The sequence below is a fragment of the Ictalurus punctatus genome, chromosome 6 (assembly GCF_001660625.3).
Source record: "Ictalurus punctatus breed USDA103 chromosome 6, Coco_2.0, whole genome shotgun sequence".
Taxonomy (NCBI): domain Eukaryota; kingdom Metazoa; phylum Chordata; class Actinopteri; order Siluriformes; family Ictaluridae; genus Ictalurus; species Ictalurus punctatus.
Genome location: NC_030421.2, coordinates 5,325,762 through 5,339,960, shown reverse-complemented (window position 1 = coordinate 5,339,960; position 14,199 = coordinate 5,325,762). Strand labels below are relative to the sequence as shown.

The following is a 14,199-nucleotide window of genomic DNA, read 5'->3' as shown; positions in this document are numbered from 1 at the left end:
TTTGAGAATCCCATGTTTTGCGATCCAGTAGATCAAGTAATCCATCTTACTTTTGTGTCGGGTTTTTCAAAGCCACGTTGGATTGCGTATGCGTACTCTGATTCAGAGCACTAGTAATCCGGATTTGGTCATCTTGAAAAGTGTGTATCTGGATCAGGGTGATCCTGTCCAATGTTGCTTTGAGAAACACGCGGTCCTTGTACGAAAACTGCGTCGCTGTCCAAATACTTACGGACCTGGCTGTAGATGGAAATGTATAGGTATCTATAGTTCTATAGATGTATAGTATCTATGTATAAGTTTCTATAGTTATCGTGTACGTTTCTACAGGGACCGGAGGAACTTTCCAGAAGTTAATTTGACTTTAACGTCCTCGCTGGAATGCCGTGTTCATGTAAATGTTCATGTAAACGCAATGCGTCGTTTTTCGGCCAACTCGATGCAAAGCCGATCGTTTCTAGCGTCTTTCAACACACACACACACACACTCACACACTGTAATGACCCACATCACGCACTGTCGAAAAGGTTTTCAATGAGTCAGCCAGTGGAATGAAGGCTTGGATGAAACTTACAGCGATTCTTTCATATGAGCGTCAAAAGGCAACACACATTTCCACCCACACGCATCTGTAAACTGATCCGAATCACGACTCGGTCAGAGAACGCAAACACACCGCCCACTTCTGCCTATTCATCATCAACCTACTGCAGATACTAGATAAGAGAAAGGAGAGACAAAGGACTGCGAGGTCAGGAAACAACATTATCAAAAAATACACACGTTTTCTAAAAAGATTGAGCAATTTCTATTATTTTATATATATATATTTATATATATTATAAAAGTTGTTTTAGTCAGGCTGTGTTTAAAAGTCCGCGTAACTGATATGAAGAAAAATGACACACACACACTCACAGCCGCACACTGACACTCACACACACACTCACTAACTCACACACACACACATTCACTCACTCTCTCTCTCTCTCACACACACACACACACGCACACACACACACACACACACGATGACTAGGTTGCTAGGAAGTTAAATACTGCAGACTCACTGCCCTGCTGAAAAAAAACACAATAGAAACCATCACAGAAATTCTAATGGTTTCCACTACAAATCCCATTAAAACCATTGCCATTACTGGTCCTTAATGGTATCCACTAGACATAACTTGCCACCACTAGAAAGCAACAAATTACAAGTAGAAACAGACAGGGGCCATTACAGTTTCCATTAAAACCATTACAAACTCTGAGTTTCTATTGTTTTGGGGTTTTGATTTTTCCTCAGCAGAGTGTTATAATGTGTAACTGGAAACCATTAGTCAGGTTTGTTAGCAAGCTAGCAAACATTAGGCTAACTAGAACACTGTGTAGAGCAGTAGGTGAGTTTGCTAGCACTCCCAGATTGGTACGACACGGTGTGGCGTTCGTGGTGAAAATAAACGGCACACGGTCCTGAGAAATAGAAACGCTTCCCAGGTCGTCACTGCTGTGAAAGCTAACAGAGACGCGACGCAACGCGAGCTAGCGTGTTGGTCAGCGCAGCGTGATTGTGGGTGAAATGGACGTAGTGTGTACTGGTGAAGGACGAAGTGTAATTATACACACCCATCCTTCTCCTTGGGCTATGTTTACATGCAAAGATTTTCCACCAGTAAGAATGAATTTATTCCGGATGAACCCTTTATGAGTATCCGAACCTGGTACGCCCGTTTATACGCGCGTCACGCTCAACCTGATCCGAACGTTAAATGATTTCCGTCATCCAGTGAGATGAGTTTGTGAATGCAATAAAGTCGTACAGCATTTCGTATTCACCTTACTGAATAAATTTTTTAAAACGTACAGCAGATCTTGTAATCAGTCCGTACAGTTGTTGTTGTTTTTTTGTGATCATTGCGGCCAAAAGACGCTCGATTTTGCTGCGGATTCTAAAAAACATTTGCGATGCAACTCGCTGAACTTTTTTTTTTTTCTGGAAAACAACTCAAATCGGCGAAATCACAGTCGCATGAGATTGTTCTACACGCGCTATCGCACTGATGTTTGTTTGTAAATGAGACCTTTTAGCTGTACTCATGTTTGACTGCATACTCATGGCGTCACGTGACGCGTCTGAAAATCTGCGGAGATTTTGAAAAATCGCAAGCTCCCCGGAATGTTGCGGTGTTTGTTTGATTTTCATTTCTTCCGTTGTGAAATCCTGGAGGGACTGGGTGGGTAACGTTAGTAATGTTAACATTATATCATTTGGTGTTTGGGGATAACTGCAAAAAGTAAAAGATTTATTCATCTTGGTTTTTTTTTTATTTTTTTAATTATTTATTTTTTTTTACCCAGTGGTGCAAATGGTAAACGCCACCGAGGTCGATCTGCGTCTGGTATCTGCTTCGGCGCGTAATTTTGCGTAACATGAACACGGGGACACGGCGAACGTCACGACACGCAGGTTTACGCGGCTGTTTAAAACATTATTAAAAGGATGGTCCGTGTGGTTCAATCAGACTGAAATTTTATTTCACATAGCCGTTGAAATGAAAGATAGCGGCGTGTGTGTTTGTCTTCATGAGCACAACCTCATGCACCGCACGCCACTGCAGCTCACTGACGTACACTTCGGATATGCGAGATCACACTTCACAAAAATACTGTACACATTTTATACTGCAAATTTAAAAAGCAAACAAACAAACAAACAAAAAAAACACAGTCGTCATGGAGAAGCGTCACCCAGTCACTGAGGGGAAACGCCACTGCGTTCAGTCTCTCCGCTTCATCATGTGGAACGGTTCTTAAATAAAGCTCGGCAGCATTTCAAGACCAATCTGGACTGAACATGTGAGAAGTAAAGAATGAGGCGTTTTTTTTGGCTCGGGTCCAGGTATATGATACGGTCTATTTGACTCCTGAATTATTGGCACGCTTCCAGAGAATGGGTGAAAAGAAATGTTGTAGAATTTCACACAACAATTAAAATTTTTCCACTCAGACTACTTCAGGAACAATAGTAGATGTGGTTAATATCCTAGCAGGTGAAACCATACATACTATACACTGTGTGTGTGTGTGTGTGTATGTATATATGTATATATATATATATATATATATATATATATATATATATATATATATATATATATATATATATATATATATATATATATATATATATATATATATAAAAAAGAATCAGTGCATGTGGATTTCCTTGATCTGAATGCGCTATAAAAATAAAAACACATTTTTGAATATACTGTTTTGAAGAAAAATAGGCACTAAAACTTCCAAAAGAATCAAAAATCTTGCGTATAGCAAAGTACACACACACACACACACACACACACCGTGCCCATGTGTGGGCAACTCAACCTCCAAATATGACTCCTTGCAACGGGATATTAATTTGTGCTCGCTTTTATGGAGGGTGCCAATAATTCTGGAACACTTTCTTGCTAAACACTGTACGCTGGAGAGCCAGAGAACACCCTGTAGAGGCAGTCGTGTGTTCGCCCGTCTGTAATCTCGCTCCTGTAGAGGGTTTTCTCAGCTCAGTAGACTATTTTCCAGTGCGTGGGCTGTTCGCACTCTTCCTCCTCGTCGCCACAGAAACGGTTGTAGGTGCTGTTAGGGTCAAAGCCCAGGATCTCCCGCTCCTCGTGGATGCGGAAGGAGAACGTCGAAACCGAGGTCCCGATGAAGTACCTGAGGAACGATGAAGACGGCACAGTTAGCACTCACTGATGTGATAGGATTACACACGCACCTTGCGTAACCTATGAAAGGATCTCCGATCTGGTCTAGATTTACACTCGACCCGTTCAAACAGCATTTTTGTTTTGTTTTGTGAAACCCAGTTGGAATAAAAACGCTCCGTGTCGTGGTGTTTTAGGAAAATCAACAACGTGAGTGGTGTGACGGAGAGGCGTTAATCTTACCGCACCGAAGTGTATTCTTCATTTCGCGTTTATTACTTTTTATCCGTTTAGAGTCGCTTTAACGACGAGTTCTCACTTAGCAGGTATAAACGGTCGTTCCCTCACTTTTTTCCCCCTCTCTCTCTCTCAAAGTTGAGACGACAAAAACAAAACAAAGCGCAGCTTGTCACGTGACCGCATTAGAAACGGCAAAGAAGAGTAAACTCCTCCGTCCTGAACGTTACGTAGCTTTTTCCCTCTGACACTGGAGACTCCTTCCGTAAAAACGTCAACTAAGCATGTCCTTGCAACGATCGCAACTTTCTATCTGTTGAAGAACGACGGCAGATTTTTTTTTAAAATCCGTTTCTGAACTTTATAGCAGCTATGAACAGTCGTTCCCTCACCAGCCTCTCGTTTATAAGTTATTAAGACAAAAATGAATAAACAAACAAACAGGTTTTTCAGATGATTTAAAGGGATAGTTCACCCAAAAATGAAAACTCCGTCCTCATTTACTCATCCTCGTGTCGTTCCAAACCTGTGTGCGTTTCTTTCTTCTGCGGAACACGAAAGAAGATATTTTGAAGAATGTTAATAACAAAACCGTTTTGTCCGTTATGGACAAAAAACAAACAAACACGGAGACATTTCTCGAAATATCTTCTTTTATGTTCCCCAGTCATAGAGGTTTGGAACGACATGAGGGTGAGTAAATGAGGACGGAATTGACATTTTTTGGTAAACTATCCCTTTAAGGTCGTTTTCAAAACATTCCATCTAAACTTTGACAGATGTCCACAGCTGGAATGATGTAATAATGTAAATGATGTTGGAGGGGAGGAGGCAGGGTGGCTTGAGTGGTCAAAACGCTTGAATCGCGCCTCCGGAGTTGGGAGGCTCGAATCCCGTGAAGCCTGCGTGTTCTCCCGGTGCTTTAGTGGTTTCCTCCAGGTATTCCTGTTTCCTCCCCCAGTCCAGAGACATGCGCTGCAGGCTAATTGGCATTTCCAAAATGTCCGTAGCATGTGAATGGGTGTGAATTCAGGAAATTCGAGCGCTAAATGTCAGAGGGTGTGTCTGTCTATCTTTCGCTAATCCTTTCTTTGCCTTTTTTCAATGTCATGGTTCATCTGTATTGAAAGTACATCACAGAACAGCTCGAGCACAGTGATTTCTGTGTATTTAGTATGAGAGAATCAGAGGCCTCACGAAATACATTCTAAAGATTTTCCATTAACTAAAACTGGTTTGTGTAGATGGGTGGGTGTCTTTAAAAAAAAAAAAAAAAAAATGTTGTTTGTTAACTATTAATATCTTAACATTAACGGTCATCTTCATTTTCCCTAAGGGTACACAAACTTTTGCACTCAACTACAGTATATAGCAAAATATGAAAAGGTGATATTTTATATTTCTCTATGAAATATCGGTGACCTTTATTTGTTTATTAAGCTTTTAATCCGCAGGTCTTCTTCCGGATTGTTCCTAAACGCTTACAGATGCTCTTTTGTGGCTCTAACTGAAACACGTCCCACGCACCGAGCGACAAAGCAACCTCGAAGAAGAGAAGAAGGGTTTATTTTCCCCCTCAAAAGCCTACAGTGGAATAACAGACGGACAGGTTTATTCAGTTCAGCCTGAAAAGAAACGTGACCTGTTCACTTACATAAAATGAAAACCTGCTTTAATGGTCCTAGTGTGAATTTCTCACCGACTTTACAGGAAAATCAACACGCTGCACTGACACACGATCACGCTTTCCTACGACTTTCATCAGCGCACCGCGTGTTCTCCGTGAACGACTCGATCACGTCCAAAACCGAGCGAAGAGCCGGAGAAATAAAACTACTAGGCAGAAAAAGGGCAAACAACACAGCGTGATAAAAGGGAAGAAAGAAATGAAAAAAGGAGCACAAGCAAGGAAACAGAGGAGAGGGAGAGGAAGGAAGGAATATATAAGGAGAGACAGACAGAGGTTGCGAAAGAGAAAAGGGACAGGAAAGAAGGGACAGAGAGATGGGAAGGAATATATATGAATGGATAGAGGGAGAAAGATCCAAAAAGATAAGAGTGAGAAAAGCAGAAAGAAAAGAGAGTTAGCAAGACAAGAAAAGAGGAACAGATAGGAAAGAATATAAATAGATGGATAGAGATAAAAATGTGAAGATGAAAAAGAGAAACAGTGCTTATGAGAAACGCAGAAAGAAAAGGGAAAAATAAAATGATGAAAGAAAGAAAGAAGAGTTAGCAAGACAGAGAAAGAGATTAGACAGATAGATAGAAAAAGGGGGAAAAAAACTATAAAAGGAGTGAAGTGGAAAGAAAGAAAGAAAAAGAAGAGAAGGAGAAGAAGGTGTGTTAGACCGGGCGTGTGCGCAGATCCACTGGTCTATAATGGCGACTCCTCCGTCCTTCAGCAGCTCCAGCTCGGCTTGGTCCGGCTCGTATCGCACCATCTCAGGCAGCAGCCTCTTCAGCTTCAACACCTCTGAAACACACACACACACACACACTGTGAATAAGTATTTATTCAATAAAAATAAAGAAAGACAGAATAAAAAGAAAGTCAGTAAGAGATGTGAGAAACAGTGAGTGAAAAAAGCAATAGAAAGAGGGAAAAAGTGAGTGAGAGAATGATTGAGAAAGGCAAAATGAAAAACAGAAAATAAAATAAACGGGATGAAAAAGTGAACAAAAGAAAGACAAAAGCAACAAGAAGGAAAAATAAGAAAATAAAACTGATAAAGAATGATAAAGAAAAAAGTAGAAAGAAGAAAACCACCACCGCCCCCTGCAGGACGTATAAAACACCTCTGCCCTCCTCACCCCCTACTGGACGTATAAAACACCTCCGCCCCCTCACCAACACCACCGCCTCCTGCTGGATGTATAAAACACATCTGCCCCCGCTCACCCCATGCTGGACGTATAAAACACCTCTGCCCCCTGCTGGATGTACAAAACACTCCCACCCCCCCCTCACCCCCTTCTGGATGTATAAAACACCACCGCCCCCTGCTGGACGTATAAAACACCTCCGCCCTCCCTCGCCCCCTGCTGGACGTATAAAACACCTCCGGATCCCCTCGTCCCCTGCTGGACGTATAAAACACCTCTGCCCCCTCACCAACACCACCACCCCCTGCTGGATGTATAAAACACCTCCGCCCCCCCTTGCCCCCTTCTGGACGTATAAAACACCTCCACCCCCCCTCACCCTCCGCTGGACCTATAAAACACCACCGCCCCCTGCTAGGCATATATAGAACACCTCTGCCCCCCCTCACCCCCTCCTGGACGTATAAAACACCTCCACCTCCCCACCCCCTGCTGGACGTATAAAACACCTCCGCCCCCCCTCACCCCCTGCTGGATGTATAAAACACCTCTGCCCTGCTCACCCCCTGCTGGATGTACAAAACACCCCCCCAACCCCTCACCCCATGCTGGACGTATAAAACACCTCTGCCCTCCTCACCCCCTGCTGGACGTATAAAACACCTACGCCCCCCCCCCCCCCCCCCACCCTCTGCTGGATGTATAAAACACCTCTGCCTCCCCCTCACCACCAGCTGGAAGTATAAAACACCACCGCCCCCTGCTGGATGTATAGAACACCTCCGCATCCCCTCACCCCCTACTGGACGTATAAAACACCTCCCCCCCCAACCAACACCACCGCCCCCTGCTGGACGTATAAAACACCTCCGCCCCCCCCTAACCAACACCACCGCCCCCTGCTGGACGTATAAAACAGCTCCGCCCACCCCCTGCTGGACGTATAAAACACCACCACCCCCTGCTGGACGTATAAAACACCTCTGCCTTCCTCACCCCCTGCTGAATGTACAAAACACTCCCACCCCCCCTCACCCCTTTCTGGATGTATAAAACACCACCACCCCCTGCTGGATGTATAAAACACCTCCGCCCCCTCACCAACACCACCACCCCCTGCTGGATGTATAAAACACCTCCGCCCCCCTCGCCCCCTTCTGGACGTATAAAACACCTCCACCCCCCCTCACCCCCCGCTGGACGCATAAAACACCTCCGCCCCCCCCGCTGGACATATAAAACACCTCCGCCCTCCCTCACCACCTGCTGGAAGTATAAAACACCACCGCCCCCTGCTAGGCATATATAGAACACCTCCGCACCCCCTCCTGGACGTATAAAACACCTCGACCCCCCCTCACCCCCTCCTGGACATATAAAACACCTCCGCCCCCCCTCACCCCCTGCTGGACGTATAAAACACTTCCGCCCCCCCTCACCCCCTGCTGGACGTATAAAACACCTCTGCCCTACCACACCACCTGCTGGAAGTATAGAACACCTCCGCCCCCTGCTGGATGTATAAAACACCTCCGCCCCCGCTGGACGTATAAAACACCTCCGCCCTCCCTCACCCCCTGCTGGACGTACAAAACACCTCCGCCCCCCTCACCCCCTGCTGGAAGTATAAAACACCTCCGCCCTCTCACCCCCTGCTGCACGTATAACCCCCCCCCCTTGCTGGACGTCTAAAACACCTCTTCCCCCCACCCCCTTACCCCATGCTGGATGTATAAAATACCTCCGTCCCCTCACCTCCTGCTGGACGTATAAAATGACTTTACCTTCATCCTCCGCGTCAGTAGCTATGAACACTTTCTCCAGCTTGTGTTTCTTCATGAGGCTGCGGATTTTCTTCACGGCCCCCTTCAGGCTTGGTACGTCCTCACGATGACCCCAGATAAAGTCTTTCCTGCGCAGGTGCACGCCCAGGTATGGGCCTCCTTTAGCACTGCCCAACTTGGCCTGTTTTACACACACACACACACACACACACACACGTGCACGCCCTGGCTTTAGAAAACCAGCTACAGAAATGAAGAAGCACTGAAACGCATAGAAATGCACAAGAAAACACGTTGTTGTGAAAAATTGTAGGTTGTGTGTGTTATTCACCCTCATGCGTGTCCAGTCCTCACTATAGGGTGTGTGGTCCTGCTCATCAGTGGAGTTGAGGTATTTTGCTCTAAATTGGTCTCCAAGGACACGCAGGTGTTTGGCGAACACCATACTGCGCCGGGTCTGAGGAACGCAACACCAAATTCACCCCAGGTTACCACCGACGCTACACTGTTCTGACACCAGTATACAGTTTCTTCATCCTATTAATGTGTGTTTTTTGTTTTTGTCTTTATGTGGAGTGTCTGCCGTACGAGTCCCCGTTGAACGAGCTGTTGCTATAGAAACGGTAACGTATGAGAACGATTTTGTTTGAACTGAAATGATGTCAAAGCTGTAATGTACTCACGTTCCAGTAATCTTTTCCTGCATAATGATCATGGAGGACAGTTTCAGCTCTGTCTAACATCACTGAGCTACACACACACACACACTTTATAATCAATATCAACACCAAAAGCAGTCAAAAAAAATACTGAAAACACATCATATACTGTGTGTGTGTGTATATACAGTGGGGGAAAAAAGTATTTGATCCCCTGCTGATTTTGTCCGTTTGCCCACTGACAAAGAAATGATCAGTCTATAATTTTAATGGTAGATTTATTTGAACAGTGAGAGACAGAATAACAACAAAAAAATCCAGAAAAACGCACGTCAAAAATGTTATAAATTGATTTGCATTTTAATGAGGGAAATAAGTATTTGACCCCTCTGCAAAACATGACTTAGTACTTGGTTTAAAAACCCTTGTTGGCAATCACAGAGGTCAGACGTTTCTTGTAGTTGGCCACCAGGTTTGCACACATCTCAGGAGGGATTTTGTCCCACTCCTCTTTGCAGATCTTCTCCAAGTCATTAAGGTTTCGAGGCTGACGTTTGGCAACTCGAACCTTCAGCTCTCTCCACAGATTTTCTATGGGATTTAGGTCTGGAGACTGCCTAGGTCACTCCAGGACCTTAATGTGCTTCTTCTTGAGCCACTCCTTTGTTGACTTGGCCGTGCGTTTTGGGTCATTGTCATGCTGGAATACCCATCCACGACCCATTTTCAATGCCCTGTCTGAGGGAAGGAGGTTTTCACCCAAGATTTGACGGTACATGGCCCCGTCCATCGTCCCTTTGATGCGGTGAAGTTGTCCTGTCCCCTTAGCAGAAAAAAAACCCCAAAGCATAATGTTTCCACCTCCATGTTTGACGGTGGGGATGGTGTTCCAGGGGTCATAGGCAGCATTCCTCCTCCTCCAAACACGGCGAGTTGAGTTGATGCCAAAGAGCTCCATTTTGGTCTCATCTGACCTCAACACTTTCACCCAGTTGTCCTCTGAATCATTCAGATGTTCACTGGCAAACTTCAGACAGGCATGTATATGTGCTTTCTTGAGCAGCGGACCTTGCGCGCGCTGCAGGATTTCAGTCCTTCACGGCGTAGTGTGTTACCAATTGTTTTCTTGGTGACTATGGTCCCAGCTGCCTTGAGATCATTGACAAGATCCTCCCGTGTAGTTCTGGGCTGATTCCTCACTGTTCTCATGATCAATGCAACTCCACGAGGTGAGATCTTGCATGGAGCCCCAGGCCGAGGGAGATTGACAGTTCTTTTGTGCTTCTTCCATTTGCGAATAATCGCACCAACTGTTGTCCCCTTCTCACCAAGCTGCTTGGCAATGGTCTTGTAGCCCATTCCAGACTTGTGTAGGTCTACAGTCTTGTCCCTGACATCCTTGGAGAGCTCTTTGGTCTTGGCCATGGTGGAGAGTTTGGAATCTGATTGATTGATTGCTTCTGTGGACAGGTGTCTTTTATACAGGTAACAAACTGATATTAGGAGCACTCCCTTTAAGAGTGTGCTCCTAATCTCAGCTCGTTACCTGTATAAAAGACACCTGGGAGCCAGAAATCTTTCTGATTGAGAGGGGGTCAAATACTTTTTTCCCTCATTAAAATGCAAATTAATTTATAAAATTTTTGACATGCGTTTTCCTGGATTTTTTTGTTGTTATTCTGTCTCTCACTGTTCAAATAAACCTACCATTATAGACTGATTATTTCTTTGTCAGTGGGCAAACGTACAAAATCAGCAGGGGATCAAATACTTTTTTCCCTCACTGTATATATACACATATATATATAAATTTTATTAGATTCTATTTTTATTATGTAAATCCTTAGTTTGTTGTTGCGATGTGGGACGAGTAGCGAAGAAAAATTTCATTTTTACAAATCAGATTGATGTACGTTAGCGAATATGTTTTTCATGCATTATTATGATGATGTCAGTGTTCTATCTCCTTAAGGGGTGCAAATACTTTCTGTAGAGCAACACATGGACTGCAGTCAGCATCTGTACACCTACCGGTATATATGATGCTAAGCAGTGGTGTAGCCTGAAGGCTTAGAAGACCAGGCTCCATGAACTCACTGTATTATCCATGTAGCGCTAGCTGGTAAATAAGGCATGTTCGCTAACTACTGAGGAAACCGTGTTCCATTCGGAGTTAGTTCACCGAGACAAAACGGGTGCTGCTACGAGCGAGCTCCTCGGACCGGCGGTCCCTCCTAACTGACTTGTCTTGACACTGGTTTTGATGGCGTGCGGTAAAAATCCAAGCTGACTCACATGGCAGTGACGTTCTCCTGTAGGTGCGGCGCTAGAACCGAGGCGTGTCCCTGAGCAGACAGACAGGTCACGCCGAGAGCTCGAGTCTCCTCATAACCCCAGAACCAGCCTCTAAAAGCAACCAGAGAAAACACACACACTTTCATTTCCTCACTTATTTTTAGTTTACAAACTATTTTATTATTTCTTTATCTGATTCATGTTTTGTCCATTTTTTAAATTTCTTTTTTTTTAAAAATTTAATCTCATTCTTGAATGTATTTTATGAACTGCAAAAGTTTTTTTTAATAATTTCTTCTTTTATCCCCCCCCTTCTTTTTTACAATTTAAAACATTTTTTTCATTCTTTTGTTTTGCTAAAGTTGTTTTTTTCTGTTTGAACTCTATTTTTAATGATTCCTCCCATTTTTATTGACTTTATACCTTATATATATATATATATATATATATATATATATATATATATATATATATATATATAAATTATTTATTTTTATTCTTGCATTCTTCATGTCATTTCTTAATAATAATAATAATAATAATGATTATTATTATTATTATTATTATTATTATTATTATTATTATATTATACCTCTGTCCATTTTACTATTAAGTCTTTCATTTTATTTTTCATTTTCTTGGGAAACATTTTGAACTGTAGTAATAATAATAGTAATAATAATAATAATATGTTACTATTACAGCACTATTATAGTAACACACACACACACACACACACACAGAGTACCTGTAGTATCCTTGCTTGTCTTTACTGTACATGAGGCGTTCGATGCAGGGTCGCTCGTCCACCTTCTCCTCCCACGTTCCCTCTTTCCAGCCTTCTGCGTAGTTCTGCAGCACAAACACCTGATCGATGAAGGGCCCACCCGACTCTGAAGCCCCACACACACACACACACACACACACACACACATGAACACAGCAGTAGTGATATATCCGGGCTGTGATCGGAGGTCCGCAGCTGTTGGCGTTTACCTGCGATGAAGTCTTCGTACTCGATGACAGGAACGTTGGCCTGCAGGCTGGAGACACTGAAGAACTCAGCCCATGGGATCTGCACCTGGTGCACGTCGGGACTCTGCCAGTGGTACAGACGACCCCACGGCGGAAGAACCAGCACCCAGTCGCCACGCTGCCTCAGAGTCTTCAGCAGGGACGCCATGCGGATGTACACGTCCCGCCGCAGGTTAAAGCCTTCAGGAGGGTTCACGTCGTACAGCAGGTAGCTGCTCGTTAACAGCACAGGACACACACACACACACACACACACACACACACACACACACACACACGGTGTTAATCTATATTACCCACAATGCCGTGCTGTGGATTTAGCCCTACCTAAAGACAGCGGTGCAGCGATGCTTTATTCCTTTAACCTGACTGTTATGTTTGAGCTTGCTGAAATGTTTCTTCCTTACTAAACTCCACTGTAACTACAATAACAATGTCCCCCAGTGACGTCAGAGCGGGGACACAACTTCTCTCACAGCTCCAACTAACAAATCAGTACCAGACTCACTAAACACACCACACACACCTCGATAGGAACATCTGCTGTGGTCCAGAGAGGAGGTTACTCGCTCGGATTTACTTTATATGGATGTGTTTTAGTTTAGTTTACCTACCGCACGTCTCGCGCTGCCGCCGCCGCCGCAGACAAACCGGAACTTCCGGCTAGAAACGCGTCGCTTTCGGATCCCGAAACACCGAACGCAATGTTGAAAACAGCGGACAACAACAACACAACAACACAACAGCCAAAAGAAGGGCAAAAACACGCCGCGAGAGCGGATTTCTCTCTGGGCTCCGCCATTGCATTAAAGCCACGCACTTCCGGGTAGACCGGAACGCGTCTGTGGTTGCCTGGCAACCGCCTTTTCATTTCCTGAAAGAGGGAAGTCGCGTCTGTTTGTTGTCTAGCAACCTCGTCGCGTTATTTTAGTGTAAATAAAAGCATTGTAATGCTTAATTAAGTTGTTATTATTCATTTTTAATTCATTTAACAAGCGATTATGTGCAATATATTATACATAACCTTTTTCATTGTTTTATATAGTAATATCGTCCAATTTCAAATGTATGGATTTTAATCATGAGTGATTTTCACTCATCTAACTTATTTCTGTCTTTTAAATAATCATTTTCTGAGCAAACTAAAGCAAAATAAAGTGAAAAGTTTAATTCATAACAGAATATTTCTGCTGTACAAATACACTGAACTTTTTTCTTTTGAATACTAGGTTTTATTTTACACGCTCATTTTTTTATTTTTCTTTATTTTAAATTATTCTTAGGATTTCTTCGGTTTTGATTTTAATCTAACTCTTGTTTTTTTTTTTGTTTGTTTTTTTTTTTACAAACCTTTGCACGTTTGCGTTATTTTTCTCTCGGTTCTGTTTTGTTTCCTGTTAAACTATTTTTATTCCATCCTGTATTTGTGTTTGTTTTCTGTTTTAAACTCTATTTTTGTGCTTTCTTTTGTTTTCAAGTACAATTAAGTACAAACTAAATCTTAAAGATTTCTTCTGGGTTTTTTTCTCTATTTATTTTAATCCACTCACCTGATTTTATTTTATATGACGCATTTTCTTATGATATCTTTTGTTTGATCCATCCATCCATCCATCTTCTATACCGCTTTATCCTTTTCAGGGTCACGGGGA

The 14,199-nt window shown here is 43.3% G+C and overlaps 1 protein-coding gene and 1 long non-coding RNA gene across 2 annotated transcripts; both read right to left on the bottom strand.

The window, feature by feature from the left end:
• Nucleotides 1-3,417: 3,417 nt before the first annotated feature.
• Nucleotides 3,418-13,397, bottom strand: pofut2 (protein O-fucosyltransferase 2). The gene is made up of 9 exons (XM_017470881.3): nucleotides 13,162-13,397; nucleotides 12,509-12,759; nucleotides 12,261-12,405; nucleotides 11,513-11,623; nucleotides 9,242-9,308; nucleotides 8,890-9,015; nucleotides 8,559-8,739; nucleotides 6,301-6,424; nucleotides 3,418-3,721 (listed from the first exon to the last, which is right to left on the bottom strand). Exons 1-9 carry the CDS (start codon nucleotides 13,347-13,349, stop codon nucleotides 3,568-3,570), a joined length of 1,347 nt encoding a protein of 448 aa, XP_017326370.1. The 5' UTR covers nucleotides 13,350-13,397; the 3' UTR covers nucleotides 3,418-3,567.
• On the bottom strand, nucleotides 5,498-6,294 carry LOC124628272 (uncharacterized). The gene is made up of 2 exons (XR_006982714.2): nucleotides 5,648-6,294; nucleotides 5,498-5,532 (listed from the first exon to the last, which is right to left on the bottom strand). It is a non-coding gene; the product is annotated as an uncharacterized LOC124628272 (long non-coding RNA).
• Nucleotides 13,398-14,199: the final 802 nt, after the last annotated feature.

What these genes read in the sequence shown, in the direction of transcription:
- pofut2 (XM_017470881.3), bottom strand. Translation starts at nt 13,349, where the DNA reads ATGGCGGAGCCCAGAGAGAAATCCGCTCTCGCGGCGTGTTTTTGCCCT. An exon ending in TACTGACGCGGAGGATGAAG is followed by an intron (nt 6,425 to 8,558) that starts GTAAAGTCATTT and finishes TGTGTGTTTCAG; the next exon opens with AGGTGTTGAAGCTGAAGAGG. An exon ending in TGGATCTGCGCACACGCCCG is followed by an intron (nt 3,722 to 6,300) that starts GTCTAACACACC and finishes ATCGTTCCTCAG; the next exon opens with GTACTTCATCGGGACCTCGG.